Genomic DNA, 12,772 nt, shown 5'->3' with positions numbered 1-12,772 from the left:
GGTCAATTCTGAGAGCACTGAGGAGGGAAGGGGCTTTTTTCACACAGACCCTGAGCAACTTTTGTATTGTGACCGGCTCATCACAGCTCTAGGCACTACTTTAAGGAACTCTGGCTGGATGAAACAGCAAAGACTAAGGATTCCAAAGGACTCCATTCGGTGGGCTTCCCAAAATGCAGATCCCCTTCACAGGGAGGAATGGTGAAGAGGAAAGATAAGACTAACGCAGTGATTCCCAAAGAGAGATGGTTTCTCCCCCAGGACAGTATTTGGCAAATGTGTGGAGACCTTTCTGGTTATGGAGACTGGCGGTACTTCTGGCGTCTAATGGGTAGAAGCCAGGGACACTGCCAGATATCCTACACTGGACAGGGCAGGCCGCCCCCCAACAAAGAAATGCTCCAGCCCCAGATGTCCATGGTTGAGAAAACAGCAGGGAGCAGGAGCTACACCAGCGTGAAACGTATGGTAAGGGGAGTGACAGCACCAGAGAGGAAGAATTGGGGGCTTGGGGGAGCAGGAGAGGAAAAAGCACCGGACCTGGAGCAGACAGACTGAGTGCCACCGACCAGCGGCGTGACCCTGTACAAGTCGCTTAGCTCCCTGAGCCTCCGCTTCCTCATTTGTGAAAAGCCACAAGGACTGGACGAGAAGATAAATGTGGACGAAGCTAACCTCGGGCCCTGGCACAACAAAGATGCTCAATCAATGCAGGCTGGGGGTGTGGATGGCTGCAGATGCAGGGGTTAAATTTTCCCCAAACGCCTTGATTTTAAGAACCCGAGCACCAGGATTAGGAGAGTAAGAATAGCAGTATTGTGGTGCTGCGTGCAAGTTAAAAAGAATACTGAAGGTGGAAGGAGCCTTCAGTTTTAGGTTGATTTTTTTCTTGTAGGGCCCCACCCCCGCCCTTGGCTGCATGATAAAAGAAGTCCTGATTTCCCCTAGCAGACCTCAGGAACAAAGCATTCCATCGGGTGGGCATGAGTTAGTTGCAGGCGGCTGAAGAGTCCCGACTTCCTGCGTGTCAGAGAAACACATGAAGGTCAGGCAGCCACATCAGGCAAACCCTGGGCCTGGGCCTTCTTATGGTAAACAGACACGTAATGCCCTGAAAAGCCAGATCTCGGTACAACTGCTGCCTCCTCTGGGATTCCCAGTGGTGAAATTCTGCGTTTTCACGCAAGTCCTGGCTGTGATCAGAAAGGACAGCTTTTAACCCTTTTGAATAAAAAGAGTAAAGAAAGGAACTGGATGAGTGCAGGTGGCATGCACAGTCTTCACTTTGGAAAGCGTTAAGTTAGAGTATTCAGCTATGCTCTTGGCCTTGAAAGCTATTTCTCAGTCATGCTCGCTCTTCAGCCTCCATGGACTCGGGCCTTTTGACCTAAAGCAATTCAATGAAGAGATCTCCCCCCAAAGTGTTCCCTACCCTTGGTAGGCAAGTCATCCGGTTTTGGGGATACATGTGAATGGGCTCATAGGGTATTCCTGAGAGGTTAACCAAAATCCCACTACTTAATACCTCACTTCCCTTGCCTCGGCCACCTTACCAATTCTTCATGGCTTTCTTTTGAAGAAAAGAAGAGAAACATCCATTTGGTATACCAGATATAGTGGAACACTATAGTAAAGAGCATAGATTCTGGAGTCGGAGAGACTGGACTTCAAGTCCTAGTTCTACCACCAACTCCACAACTTTGAGCAAGTTGATTAAGGTCTCTGAACCTCAGTTTCCTCATCCATAAAATGGGACTCCATGTAAACAGCTTAGCACAGGACTGGTATATGGCAAAAGTTTTATAACAACACAACCATCATTTACTGAGTATGTACTTACCAGGTGCCCTTCAAATACTTTTCTAAGTGCTTTTCTGATGCTACATCCTTGAAAGCTCTCAACAACCCTGGGAGGTGACATTGCTATTACTGTCGCCACTTTACACTTAAAGAGATTGAGGCACAGAGAGGTGAAGTCTGTTGACAGGTCACACAGGTACTAAGGATTGAAGCCAGCATTCACACCCAGGCAGATTGATCCCAGAGCCTCTTCCCTTAATCACTTCATTACACTGCCTCCCAATAAGCTGCATTGCTTTTATGAGAATTTCCAAAACTCTGAGATCAAAAAAGGGAATTTACCACACTGAGACTTCTGGATCCCTCTCCTTTATGCATTCTCGATTAGCAAATACACACTGTGTTTATAGATCTCAAGTAGTGACCTCTCCTGCTTACTGCTCAAACTAAAGACCAATGTCTCTTGCCCTAAGGTAAAGAAAGTAATGAAGCAGGGACAGTCTGTAGCCCCAGCCTTTTGAACCAGGGCCTCCATGTTTTGTTGATCCAGAAGGGAACAGGGCTTCTGACAACAAATAGTAATATTTTGCAGTTACTCTTTAGAGGTTTTTTTTTTTTTTTAAGATTTTATTTATTTATTTATTTATTTATTTATTTATTTATTTATTTATTTATTTATGAGAGAAAGAGCACAGAGGGAAAGTGAGAAAAAGAAGCAGACTCCCTGCTGAGTAGAGAGCCCCATGAGGGGCTCAATCTCAAGACCTTGAGATCATGACCTGAGCCAAACAAAGGCAGACACCCAACTGACTGAGCACTCAGGCACCCCTACTCTTTTTAGAGTTCACAGGCTACTTTTACATGCATATTTGCATTCACCTTTAATCATTACAATAACCTAAGTAGTTACTGCAGTCCCCACTCCATGGGTAAGGTCATCCGCTTTGGCCAAGGTCATGGGGTAAATAGGAAGAGCCAGGATGACAGCCCCATTCTGACCCTTACACCAGTATTCTCCTAATGTGATCTCACAATCTGGACCTGCAACAAGCTTCTCAGATGACACTGATGCACACTTAAGGTTAGAGAGGCACTGCTCTCCACCATCCCATAGAACACTCTGCTGGAGGGAGGGGATACACCAGTCACTTAGAGGCCCAAGGTGGACAGGGACTGTACACAGCTACAGAGCAGCTTTTTCAGGTTGAACCAGAAATGAGAAGGCTAAGGAGTGTCCTGTGAATGCTGGGATAGGACGGCTACCAGTGGGGAAAGGATTACAATGGAAAGGGAGGAACCATCACTCACTCATATCAGGCAAGAGTTCTTGCAACATACCAAAGCTCTCCTCTCTCCTCCTGCCCACTGGTGGCCATGGTGAGGATATAAACCTTATTTCATGAGGATAAATTATGTGAAATGAAATCAACTTAATCCAGGCCAATCAAGAGACCAATCTACTGATTTCAGCTGCTTGGGCAGCCTATGCAGTCAGTGTCTCTCACTGAAAGGGATGCCCATGGAGCAAGACAAAACTGACATAACTAAAAGGAGTGGCAGCAAGGAGCCACTTGGAAATGGATTTCACCTTACCCACAAGATATCTGGAATTAGGGGAACCCTGGGCACCTATAAACAGCCCTGTTTCAAAGGACAGAGCTTGGGGATCTCTGGGTGGTTCAGCGGTTTGGAGCCTGCTTTCGGCCCAGGGCGTGACCCTGGAGTCTGGGGATCGAGTCCCACGTCGGGCTCCTTGCATGGAGCCTGCTTCTCCCTCTGCCTGTGTCTCTGTGTCTCTCATGAATAAATGAATGAAATTTATTTTTTAAAAAAATCAAAGGACAGAGCTTGCTTAGAAAACATCAGAACCAACACCAAAAAAGTAAATGGTTGGCAGAGGAAGGCCAGGAAGTGCACCCTTTCCTGAGGCTGCCCCATCTGGGCCTACGTGGTCCCAGATGAATTGAAAGCCCCTGGACCATGCTCCAGAGGCCCCCTTGTGCCTCCTCTTGTGGTAGCATTTAGCCTGCTATGGGATCACTGTTCACTTAACAGACTATAAGCCTCCTGGCAGCTGGAACTATATGACACAGAGTTTTGTCTTTGTATTCACAGTGCACAGTTCAATGCTTGGTGTGTAGTAGTTGATCAATACGAGTTTATAAAATGAGTGAGTGATACATTCAGCTAGAGTCTTGTGCGAGTTGGAATCAAAGGAAAAATGAAGCCCAGAATATCAGAAATAAAAGTAATTATTTCCAGGGATCCCTGGGTGGCGCAGCGGTTCGGCGCCTGCCTTTGGCCCAGGGCGCGATCCTGGAGATCCGGGATCGAATCCCACGTCGGGCTCCCGGTGCATGGAGCCCGCTTCTCCCTCTGCCTGTGTCTCTGCCTCTCTCTCTCTCTGTGGTGTGACTATCATAAATAAATAAAAATTAAAAAAAAAAAAAAAAAAGTAATTATTTCCTACCTAATCTGTATCAAAGAAAAGAGGAATCTTCTTTGTAAGGTGGTGTCCTAGTCCTATCCAGTTCAAGATCACCCCCTTCTCCTACAAGAGTTCCTTTCTATCACTGTATGGTCAGGCTGTAGTACTGGCATGCTATGATTCTACTTATTTCTATCCCTTAATACCTAGAGGCCAGCTTACCTGGTTTGAAAATCTACCTGGTGAAATATTCTAGTGGGCTGCCTCAGTAATGGGCAGCTTCAGACACATGATTACTGGTCCCATCAAGTTCAGCCCTCTCTTACCACTCATTTTTTATTTTTTAAAGATTTTATTTATTTATTAGAGGGAGAAAAAGAGAGAGTGCATGAGTAAAGGGGAGAGGAAGAAGCAGGCTCCCCACTAAGCAGAGAGCTCTACATGGGGCTCAGTCCCAGGACCCTGGGATCATGACCTAAGCCAAAGGGATATTCTTAACCAACTGGGTCACCCAGGTGCCTCATCTTTTGCCACTCTTAACCACAGAAAAGAAGTTCATAAAGGTCAGCCTCCAAAGTTATGAGGCAGGAGAGCATATATGAGCATGGGAACAAAACTAAGCTAGTTCCTAGGCATGTTGCTTAAATCTCTTTATACCTTAGTTTCTCATCAGAAAATCAAGATAAGCATAGCCCCTACCTCACACAGACACTACAAGAGTTAAATTAGTTAATTCATAGAAAGCACTTAGCATAATGCCTTACACATACTATGCTCTCAGTAAATGACAGGTCTTGCTATGACTATGATAGAACTTGACTCACCCAGAATTGTCTTATCTAGCCACCTCATGATTAAGCCCCACTATTTCAGGGCTTGAAATGTCTAAAACCCCTACTGTGGGCCAAGCTGCAAGGCCCCTCCACGGGTTAAGCTGGAGGCATGAATGACCTCAAGAACGGGTAGACAAAGGTACTGTGGCAAGAGTCCTGTATCAGTGCCTTTCTCTGGAGAAGCTCGAGGCACCAAGTATCCTTTACTCTTGTCTCATTTATGATCAACCCATTCCTAGGAGGCAAGTATAGAAAAGAGCATTCAGAACCTAAATCACAGAGCAATTCAGAAATGGATTAGCTTCCTCTATTGCAAAATGGGGATAATAATAGTACCTCTTTCACAGGATTGCTGGGATGTTTAAATGAAATAATACATATGAAATACACAGTAAGGAGCTTTACTGTTGCTATTAATCCCATCATCTTCACTTGGATGTGTCCTCTCAACCCAGTAATGTAGCTATGATGGAGTTAGGCTGTCTCCAGCCCGGTCCTCAAAAGTCTACTCACCCTCCCCAGCAGTTCAGTCTATAGATTTCACAAATCCAACATGGCTTGAATGTGGCTGTGCTCAAAATATTGCTTTCCTCTCCCCCCCAACCTCTCAAAACACAAGGTCCATATGGTAATACATGGTTTCACAAGAGCAACAAACCCCACGTCTCTTCCTGGGAGCTTTTTATTTATTTTATTTATTTTTTTAAAAGATTTTATTTATTTGTTCATGAGAGACACACACACACACACACAGAGAGAGAGAGAGAGAGAGGCAGAGACACAGGCAGAGGGAGAAGCGGGGTCCCAGTAGGGAGCCCGATGTGGGACTCCATCCCGGATCCCAGGGTCATGACCTGAGCCGAAGGCAGGAGCCCAACTGCTGAGCCACCCAGGCGTCCCCTGGGAGCTTTTTTTTTTTTTTTCCCCTGGGAGCTTTTTAAAGCCTCCTCCTGGGGCTCCTGGGTGGCTTAGTTGGTTAAGCATCCAACTCTTGATTTTGGCTCAGGTCATGATCTCAGGGTAGTGAGATCAAGCCCCATTTTAAACTCCATGCTGGGCATGGAACCTACTTGAGGTTCTCTAGCTCCGTCTCCTGCCCCTACCCCTAAATTAATAAATAAGTAAAGCCCTCCTCCATCAAAAGCACTGAAAAGTTACTCTTTATGCATTGAGATTCCATGAGAAGATGAAAACAGGGAGGGGAAGTCAATCCAAAATAAAATATAGATAATCCCAATCTAGATCCTTTGTTACAGCTTGGATGTAAAATATTCCATACTAAGGGGTAGTATGGGTAAAAGGCTTAACAGTTATGGCTCTAGGTTCAAATCCTGAGTCACTCACTAGCTGTGTGACATAAACTGCTCTGAGCCTTAGTTTCCCATCTGTAAGACAGGAACCTAACAGTACCTACCTTATCAGGACACTGAAAGGGGTAAATGTGATAATATACCATAACTACCACAGTGCCAGGGATATAGCAAAATATTTGAAAATGTTAACTGCCCCAGAAGTACTTTTGTATTAGTTAAACCACATGTCCCAGTTTGTGACACAAGAATGGTTAGCAGCGATTCTTCCCAAAGAGCAGAAATTCTTATTTGGGGGAGATACATTTTAGAACCAATCACTTTTGGGACCCCTGGGTGGCTCAGAAGTTGAGTGTCTGTCTTTGGCTCAGGGTGTGATCCTGGGATTGGGGTCCCTAGCCCCCCATAGGGCTCCCTGCAGGAGGCCTGCTTCTCCCTCTGTGTCTCTGCCTCTCTGTGTCTCTCGTGAATAAATAAATAAAATCTTAAAAAAAAAAAAAAAAAAAACAACCATTCCCTTGTACCACCTCTCTGAACCTGTAGTTGAAACTTCTTTAAACTGCCTGAGGTGTGGGAGGGTTGGGGTGTGTGTGGAAAGAAGTGGAGAGAATTTCCCTTGCTTATCTGCTAGGCTTATGGATATTATAATCTGGTGTCTGTATTTGGTCTCCAGAAACCTGTAGTCAACCCAACAGAGAAACTATCTCTTGTCCTCATCCATGTCCAAAAAGTGGTGGCAGTCAGGCTCCTAAGGCTGAGGCCAACCGAGGGAGCACTTAGAGCCGCCTCCCCCCCCCCCGCCCCCCCCCCCCTACCGCCTCCCCGGGGGGAGACCTGGCAGGAAATGAAGCTGGTGAGCTTAGAGAGGCACTTAGGATTTCCAAGCTTTATTTCACGTGCTGATCAGGTGTCTTTCTCAGTATCCTACTCAGTACCTGCCTGAGCCTACAGAGGGACAGTCCCTCTCCTCCAAAAAAGTTCTGCCTTGAGCCTAGAGCTTCTCCGCCCCAGAAAACCTCTGCTGATAAATTATGCAGCAGCACCTTTGTGTCACTGCCTCCCAGCCAGATGGGAGGTTTGCTCCCAGTCTTTTGTTTCCGGCTTTGCTCGCAGCTCAGATCCTTGGCTCTGCGCAGAGGTGAGGGGGGAGCTCCTGTAGGCCAAGTCAGGGCTTGCAGTAAGTCCCAGGGAGGCTTTCCCCAGCTGGGTCTCAGGCAGAGCCCTGCCTTGCCTCACTCTGACCTGAATGAGCAGGGAAATGAGTGTTAGGGACGCTTATTGTCAATCCACTCAGCTATGAGAATGCCTAAGTGCAGTGAAAGAATGAAGTTTGCTCCGAAAGGCATAAGAGGTGCCCAAGGGCACCTAAGATGTTTGCTTCTTGCTAAATCAAAAATGCAGAACAGAAAATGGAGTCAACCGACCGCCAGGAAGGCCAGAGAATCAGCTCTTCTGACCGGCTGCTCTTGGTTACGGTCAACTTTCCGGCCCCCAAAAACATCACATCACTGGCACCAACTTAAAAGGAAGAAACAAAGAGACAACAGGGGTCAAACTTTGGGGTGGAGGAGATGGGGGCTGGGGGTGGGGGCGAGTCATGGGCTTGAGACCCACATCAATTATCCCTGCACACTGACAGGATTCCTGATTGAAGACGGTAGTCATGAAGGAAGGCGGCACTACAATGGCCCAGCCCCCAAATTGGGGCAATTACTACCTTATGAGCTCTGAGGCCTGACTCCTTTCCCAGGCCAGTGGGAGGGAGAGCTTGGAATTCTAAACTGTTCCAGCTACAAGAGACCTCAGCCAGCACCTCTCACCCTAGGTCACAGCAACCTTGGAGTGAGATGCCTGGCCGCATCCCTGACCACAGAGGTTTTAACAAGGAAGCTCCCAGAGGAAAACCCCATCTTCCAGGACCTCTCCTGGGAGAACTAGGGTGGCATGAGCTCCCTAGACTCATGGTATAACTTAACAGATTTATTTTCTGTTAGTGTGGACAGAAGGGAACTATACTTAGGTTTCATTAGGTTTTCAAGGTGAGGTGGGAAGAAGAGGCAAGATCTGTAAAAGAGAAAAGCAAAAATAAACAGTTGAAATGAATGAAGGGCTGACCTTCCATTTTAGCACATGACACTATATAGTATAATGATTTGTTTACCTGGCTCCCATAGTCCAAAGGTAAGAATCATCTCTAATCTACTTATGCAAACTTGCTAACAAACAGCTAACATTTTTCTAAACCTGTAGTAACACAGTAGTCTGTGCTAAATGGTTTCAATATACATAAATATTATCTCATTTAATTTTTAAAAAGATTTTATTTATTTATTCATGAGAGACACAGAGAGAGAAAGAGGCAGAGACACAGGCGGAGGGAGAAGCAGGCTGCATGCAGGAAGCCCAATGCAAGACTTGATCCTGGGACCCCAGGATCATGCCCTGGGCTGAAGGCAGGCGCTAAACCACTGAGCAACCCAGGGATCCCCTCATTTAATTTTTATAATATTCTCACATGATAATTTATTACTACTCCAGCTCTCCCCTCATTTACAGGTAAGAACCTTGAAGTTCAAGGAGATTAAGTGTTTTGCACAGGGACACCAAGAAATGCTGAAGCCAAGATTCAAACCCCAGTACGCTGGTGCTTCTTAATCACTGCACTATGTACATGCTGATTAAGATTAGTGCTTGGCAAATGTGTGTTTGCTGAATGAATGAACAAATGAGTGGGTATAAAACCCAATTTAGGGATTGCTCCTGAGTGTATCTAGGAGAAAGAACCTGACCCTGTCAGCTCTAAGCTGGATGGAGAGTGGCAAGCACAGGCAGTCATCAGAGCTATTTATAGGGCCAAACCTGGGCTCTGTCAGCCAACCAGTCAGCAAGAAGTCTTTAGGTAGATATTTCTGAAGGGACACAGAATCCCACCATGCTGAGAAGGGGAGAAGGACTTCCTATGCTGAAAATGAGGTAAGACACAGTTTGGGGCCCAGATGCCCCATGCCTAAGCAACTGTGGCAAAACTTGCAGCTAGGCTTCACCAAGGAATGTAGAGATTGTGGCTAGAACAGGCTTTAACAGACTAACTCGACCAAGGACATGGAGCTGTCTCATAATTATGAGATGTGCCCGATTATTAAAAAAGACAAGACTTCTTAAAGTAGTCCCTGAAATTCCCTATTTAGGAAGCCCCTAGCATTGATCTTCACTTCAAAGGAGAAGCAACAGAAGCCAATCTTTCCTATTTTTCTTCTTCTTAGGGATCAAGATTAGCAGCCAATCAGTAGAAAGAGTGAGCAAAGACCTATAAAATACCCTGTCCTCTGTGACCTTCTGTGTTCTTTGCAGGCCCAGAAGATGGACATGCCCAACGTGTTCTGTATCCAACATAGCCAGACTGGTTCCCTTGCACCTGTCATTCTTAATACCATGTGCCAGTCCCAAAGATGTTATCTGATATTCAACAGGGGACAGAAGAGGAAATCCAAAATCAGTGACAAGCCAAGCATCTTTCACAAGTCCAACAAGATCAGGGACAAGGTCAACCAAACACCATGACAACAGCCAGATGGAAAGGAGACCAGTCTCAGTTCTAACTCAACTTCAGAAACAGCCTTCAGAAATATCTACCTAAGCACCTCGGCAGAGTTTTCAACTTTTTTGCTTACCTGGAAGAGATCTCCAGGACAAACATGGTTTCTACTCTCCCAGTGGTGGTAGGCTGTCGGAGGCCTCAAGAGAAGGATACCCTCAACCCTCAGGAGAGAGATACCCAGGACTATTGCCAGCAATCAAGTTTCCTAACAAAACCTTTAGGTTGGAGTGTTATGTAGGCTCAGGCCAAACACATAGGTTCTAGAAAAAGCCCATAGGACTAGCAGCATCCAAATAAGCACTTTAAACAATTGCATTAATACCATAAAACACTGTCTTCTCCATGAGCCCCTGGAACACAGCGTTAGGGACCCTGTTGGTCATATTTCTGGTTGGGCAACTGCTCGATCTCATTGGTGAACCATGACTCTGTCCTCTCCTCTCCTCTCCTCCCCCAGACCTCCAAGGATGATCCAGTATCAGGCTAGGGGAAGTTTAGATCTCCGTGCCACTGAGTGTCCTTACACATGCTCACAGAAAGTCCCCACGCTCCGAAGTTTCTATTAAACTCTGTCCTTGGGCAGCCCAGGTGGCTGAGCGGTTTAGTGCCGCCTTCAGCCCAGGGCCTGATCCTGGAGACCCGGGATCGAGTCCCATGTCAGGCTCCCTGCATGAAGACTGCTTCTCCCTCTGCCTGTGTCTCTGCCTCTCTCTCTCTCTCTCTCTCTCATGAATCAATAAATAAAATCTTTAAAAAAAAAAAAAAAAAAAAACTCTGTCCTTCAAAAGAACCCAACAGAGTTATCAAGAACCCTCCCATCCTTTTTCTGTGAAGCATTCAATAGACACAATCTTCTACCTCCATTCTCAGTGCAGATGAGTGTACGCAGTTTTGACAGCTCTGGAGCAATAAAATCCTCTTGGCCAGTCTCAGCCCAGAACCTTCCAGCTCCACTTTCCCTAGGGCAGAAGGCGACAATCTCCTCTCTGGTTTTGTTGGTATCCGTTTTAGCCTTTTTTTTTTTTTTTTTTTTCTTTTTTTCCCAGTGCCGTGCCATTTCCCTTGATCTTTTTCAAAACTTCCTCCAGGGGGCCGAGAGGAAAGTTCCATCCCCTTCTCTTGCAGCCCGAAGGGGGAAACCCCCCAAAAAGCATAGCTGTCCCTTTAAGGGGCCCATGTGGTGGGAAGAGCAGCTACATTCCTACCCCAGTAGGGCCGCTGTCCCGACACGCCAAAGAGGCTACAAATAACCTTCTAGGAGAGAGCCGGGGAGGGGGAGAGCACAGTGCGCGGAGGAACGTGGCTCCGCCAGGCTACTACGCGGGAGGAAGAGCGGAGAGAAAGGGCTCAGTCGGCGTTAGAGAGGGCATGGAGAAAGTCGTTTAAAACCCTCGGGTAGTTTAAGTAACAGACACCAGAACCCTGTTTTGGATTTGGGAGGTAAACCAATCTTTAAAACGAGTGCCCAGGCGTCTCCACGCCCTGCCAGGCAAGTTCCGAGATCCGCACGATTTCCACACGAGCTCCCGCACGCTGAAGAAAGGACTGGTGCAGGCAAGGCCGGGGTCTGGAGACCCCTCCATATTCTGAACCCCACCTCCCCCGCTCCGGGTTGCAAGAATGAGAAGATTCGGATCTCCACCCCCTCCCCGGTTGAATAGGGTTGGGGTTCAAAGATCAAAGTTCTTTGATCTCTGGGCACAAACTAGAGGCAGCTGCTAAATCACGGGGTACACCCACTGTGCTAGGCGGCTGCGGAGAAGCAGATTCCACTGGAGCCCTAATCACACACAACAGTTGCGTACGGGCACCAAACAAGTTATTAATAAGGAGCAGATGAAGCAGCAGTTCTGCTGCCATCCGTCCAGCTCCCCCGAGGGTCACAGCGCGGACCGGGAGGCTGCCTTCTCTGATGTTCGGCGATACCCGCCCCCCGCCCCACTACTCCGGCCAGGACGGATCTGCGGGAGCCTTCCAGCAGTTTCTTCCCAGTGTCCCTCCTCTGCCCCTTTTCCAACCCGGTTCCCCCCCCCCCCCCCGCATCCCCCCCCCCCCCCCCACCGGGAAGGATCCAGGGCAGGAAGCTGATTGGTCGCAGCCAGAAGAGGGAACCCAAAACACCACTAAGGGGAGATGCTGCGAGCAGGCAGGCAGTACCCAGAGACCCTCGGTGGCAGCAAGGTCTGGAGTCCGAGGAACTGTTCCCCGAGTAGAGGAATCCCCAGTGCCCAAGCATTCCGATTCCACCGGGGCCCCGCTCCGCAATCCGCCCGCGACCCCCGCCCCTGCAAAGAGGGCTTTTAACAATTTATGGTTTAGCGACCATCGTCCCCCGCCTCCCTTTCTTCGCACACATCCATTCGCATCAAGGACACAGAGACCCCGTCTTAACCTGAAAGGGAAGCAGCCCCCAGCTCTTCAAAGAGCGGCGAGGGCAGGCGAGCGGGAGCCCCGGATCTTCCCTGAGCCCGGCCCGAGCCGAGCCGGGGAGCTCCTCCGCGGCCGCCCCGCTCGGGCTGGAGCAGCCGGGGGCGCTCCCGCTCCTCTCCCCAGCACGCACGCTCGCGGTGAGCGCTTGCAGCGAGGGCGCAGGGTCCCAGGCCCCAGCCCGCGCCGCCCGGCTTTCGGGAGCGGAGTCCTGCGGCGGCCGGACCCACGGACAAAGTTTCCCGGCGCGGACGCCGCGGCGCCGCTTACCGTGTGCGCAGAGCAGGGCGCCAAGCAGCAGCGCGCCCCACGGCCGCCTCATGGTGCCGCGGCCGCCGCCGGCGCTCCCTGTCGGCTGGGGGGTCCCGCCGGCTCC

At 48.4% G+C, this 12,772-nt stretch overlaps 1 protein-coding gene across 2 annotated transcripts in view; it reads right to left on the bottom strand.

Annotated features, from left to right (window-relative positions):
• The window catches only part of LRP4 (LDL receptor related protein 4), a 52,206-nt gene extending 39,434 nt beyond the window's left edge, over positions 1 to 12,772 (bottom strand). For both annotated transcript variants that reach the window (XR_005373455.1, XM_038563407.1), the window contains exon 1: positions 12,667 to 12,772. Coding sequence is in view for 1 of the 2 variants with exons in the window: in XM_038563407.1 (XP_038419335.1) it covers positions 12,667 to 12,718 (52 nt within the window). In the remaining variant the exon portion in view is untranslated. The remainder of the gene's footprint in view (positions 1 to 12,666) is intronic.

Source organism: Canis lupus, chromosome 18 (genome assembly GCF_011100685.1).
Source record: "Canis lupus familiaris isolate Mischka breed German Shepherd chromosome 18, alternate assembly UU_Cfam_GSD_1.0, whole genome shotgun sequence".
Lineage (NCBI taxonomy): Eukaryota > Metazoa > Chordata > Mammalia > Carnivora > Canidae > Canis > Canis lupus.
This window is presented reverse-complemented; position numbering and strand designations above follow the sequence as displayed.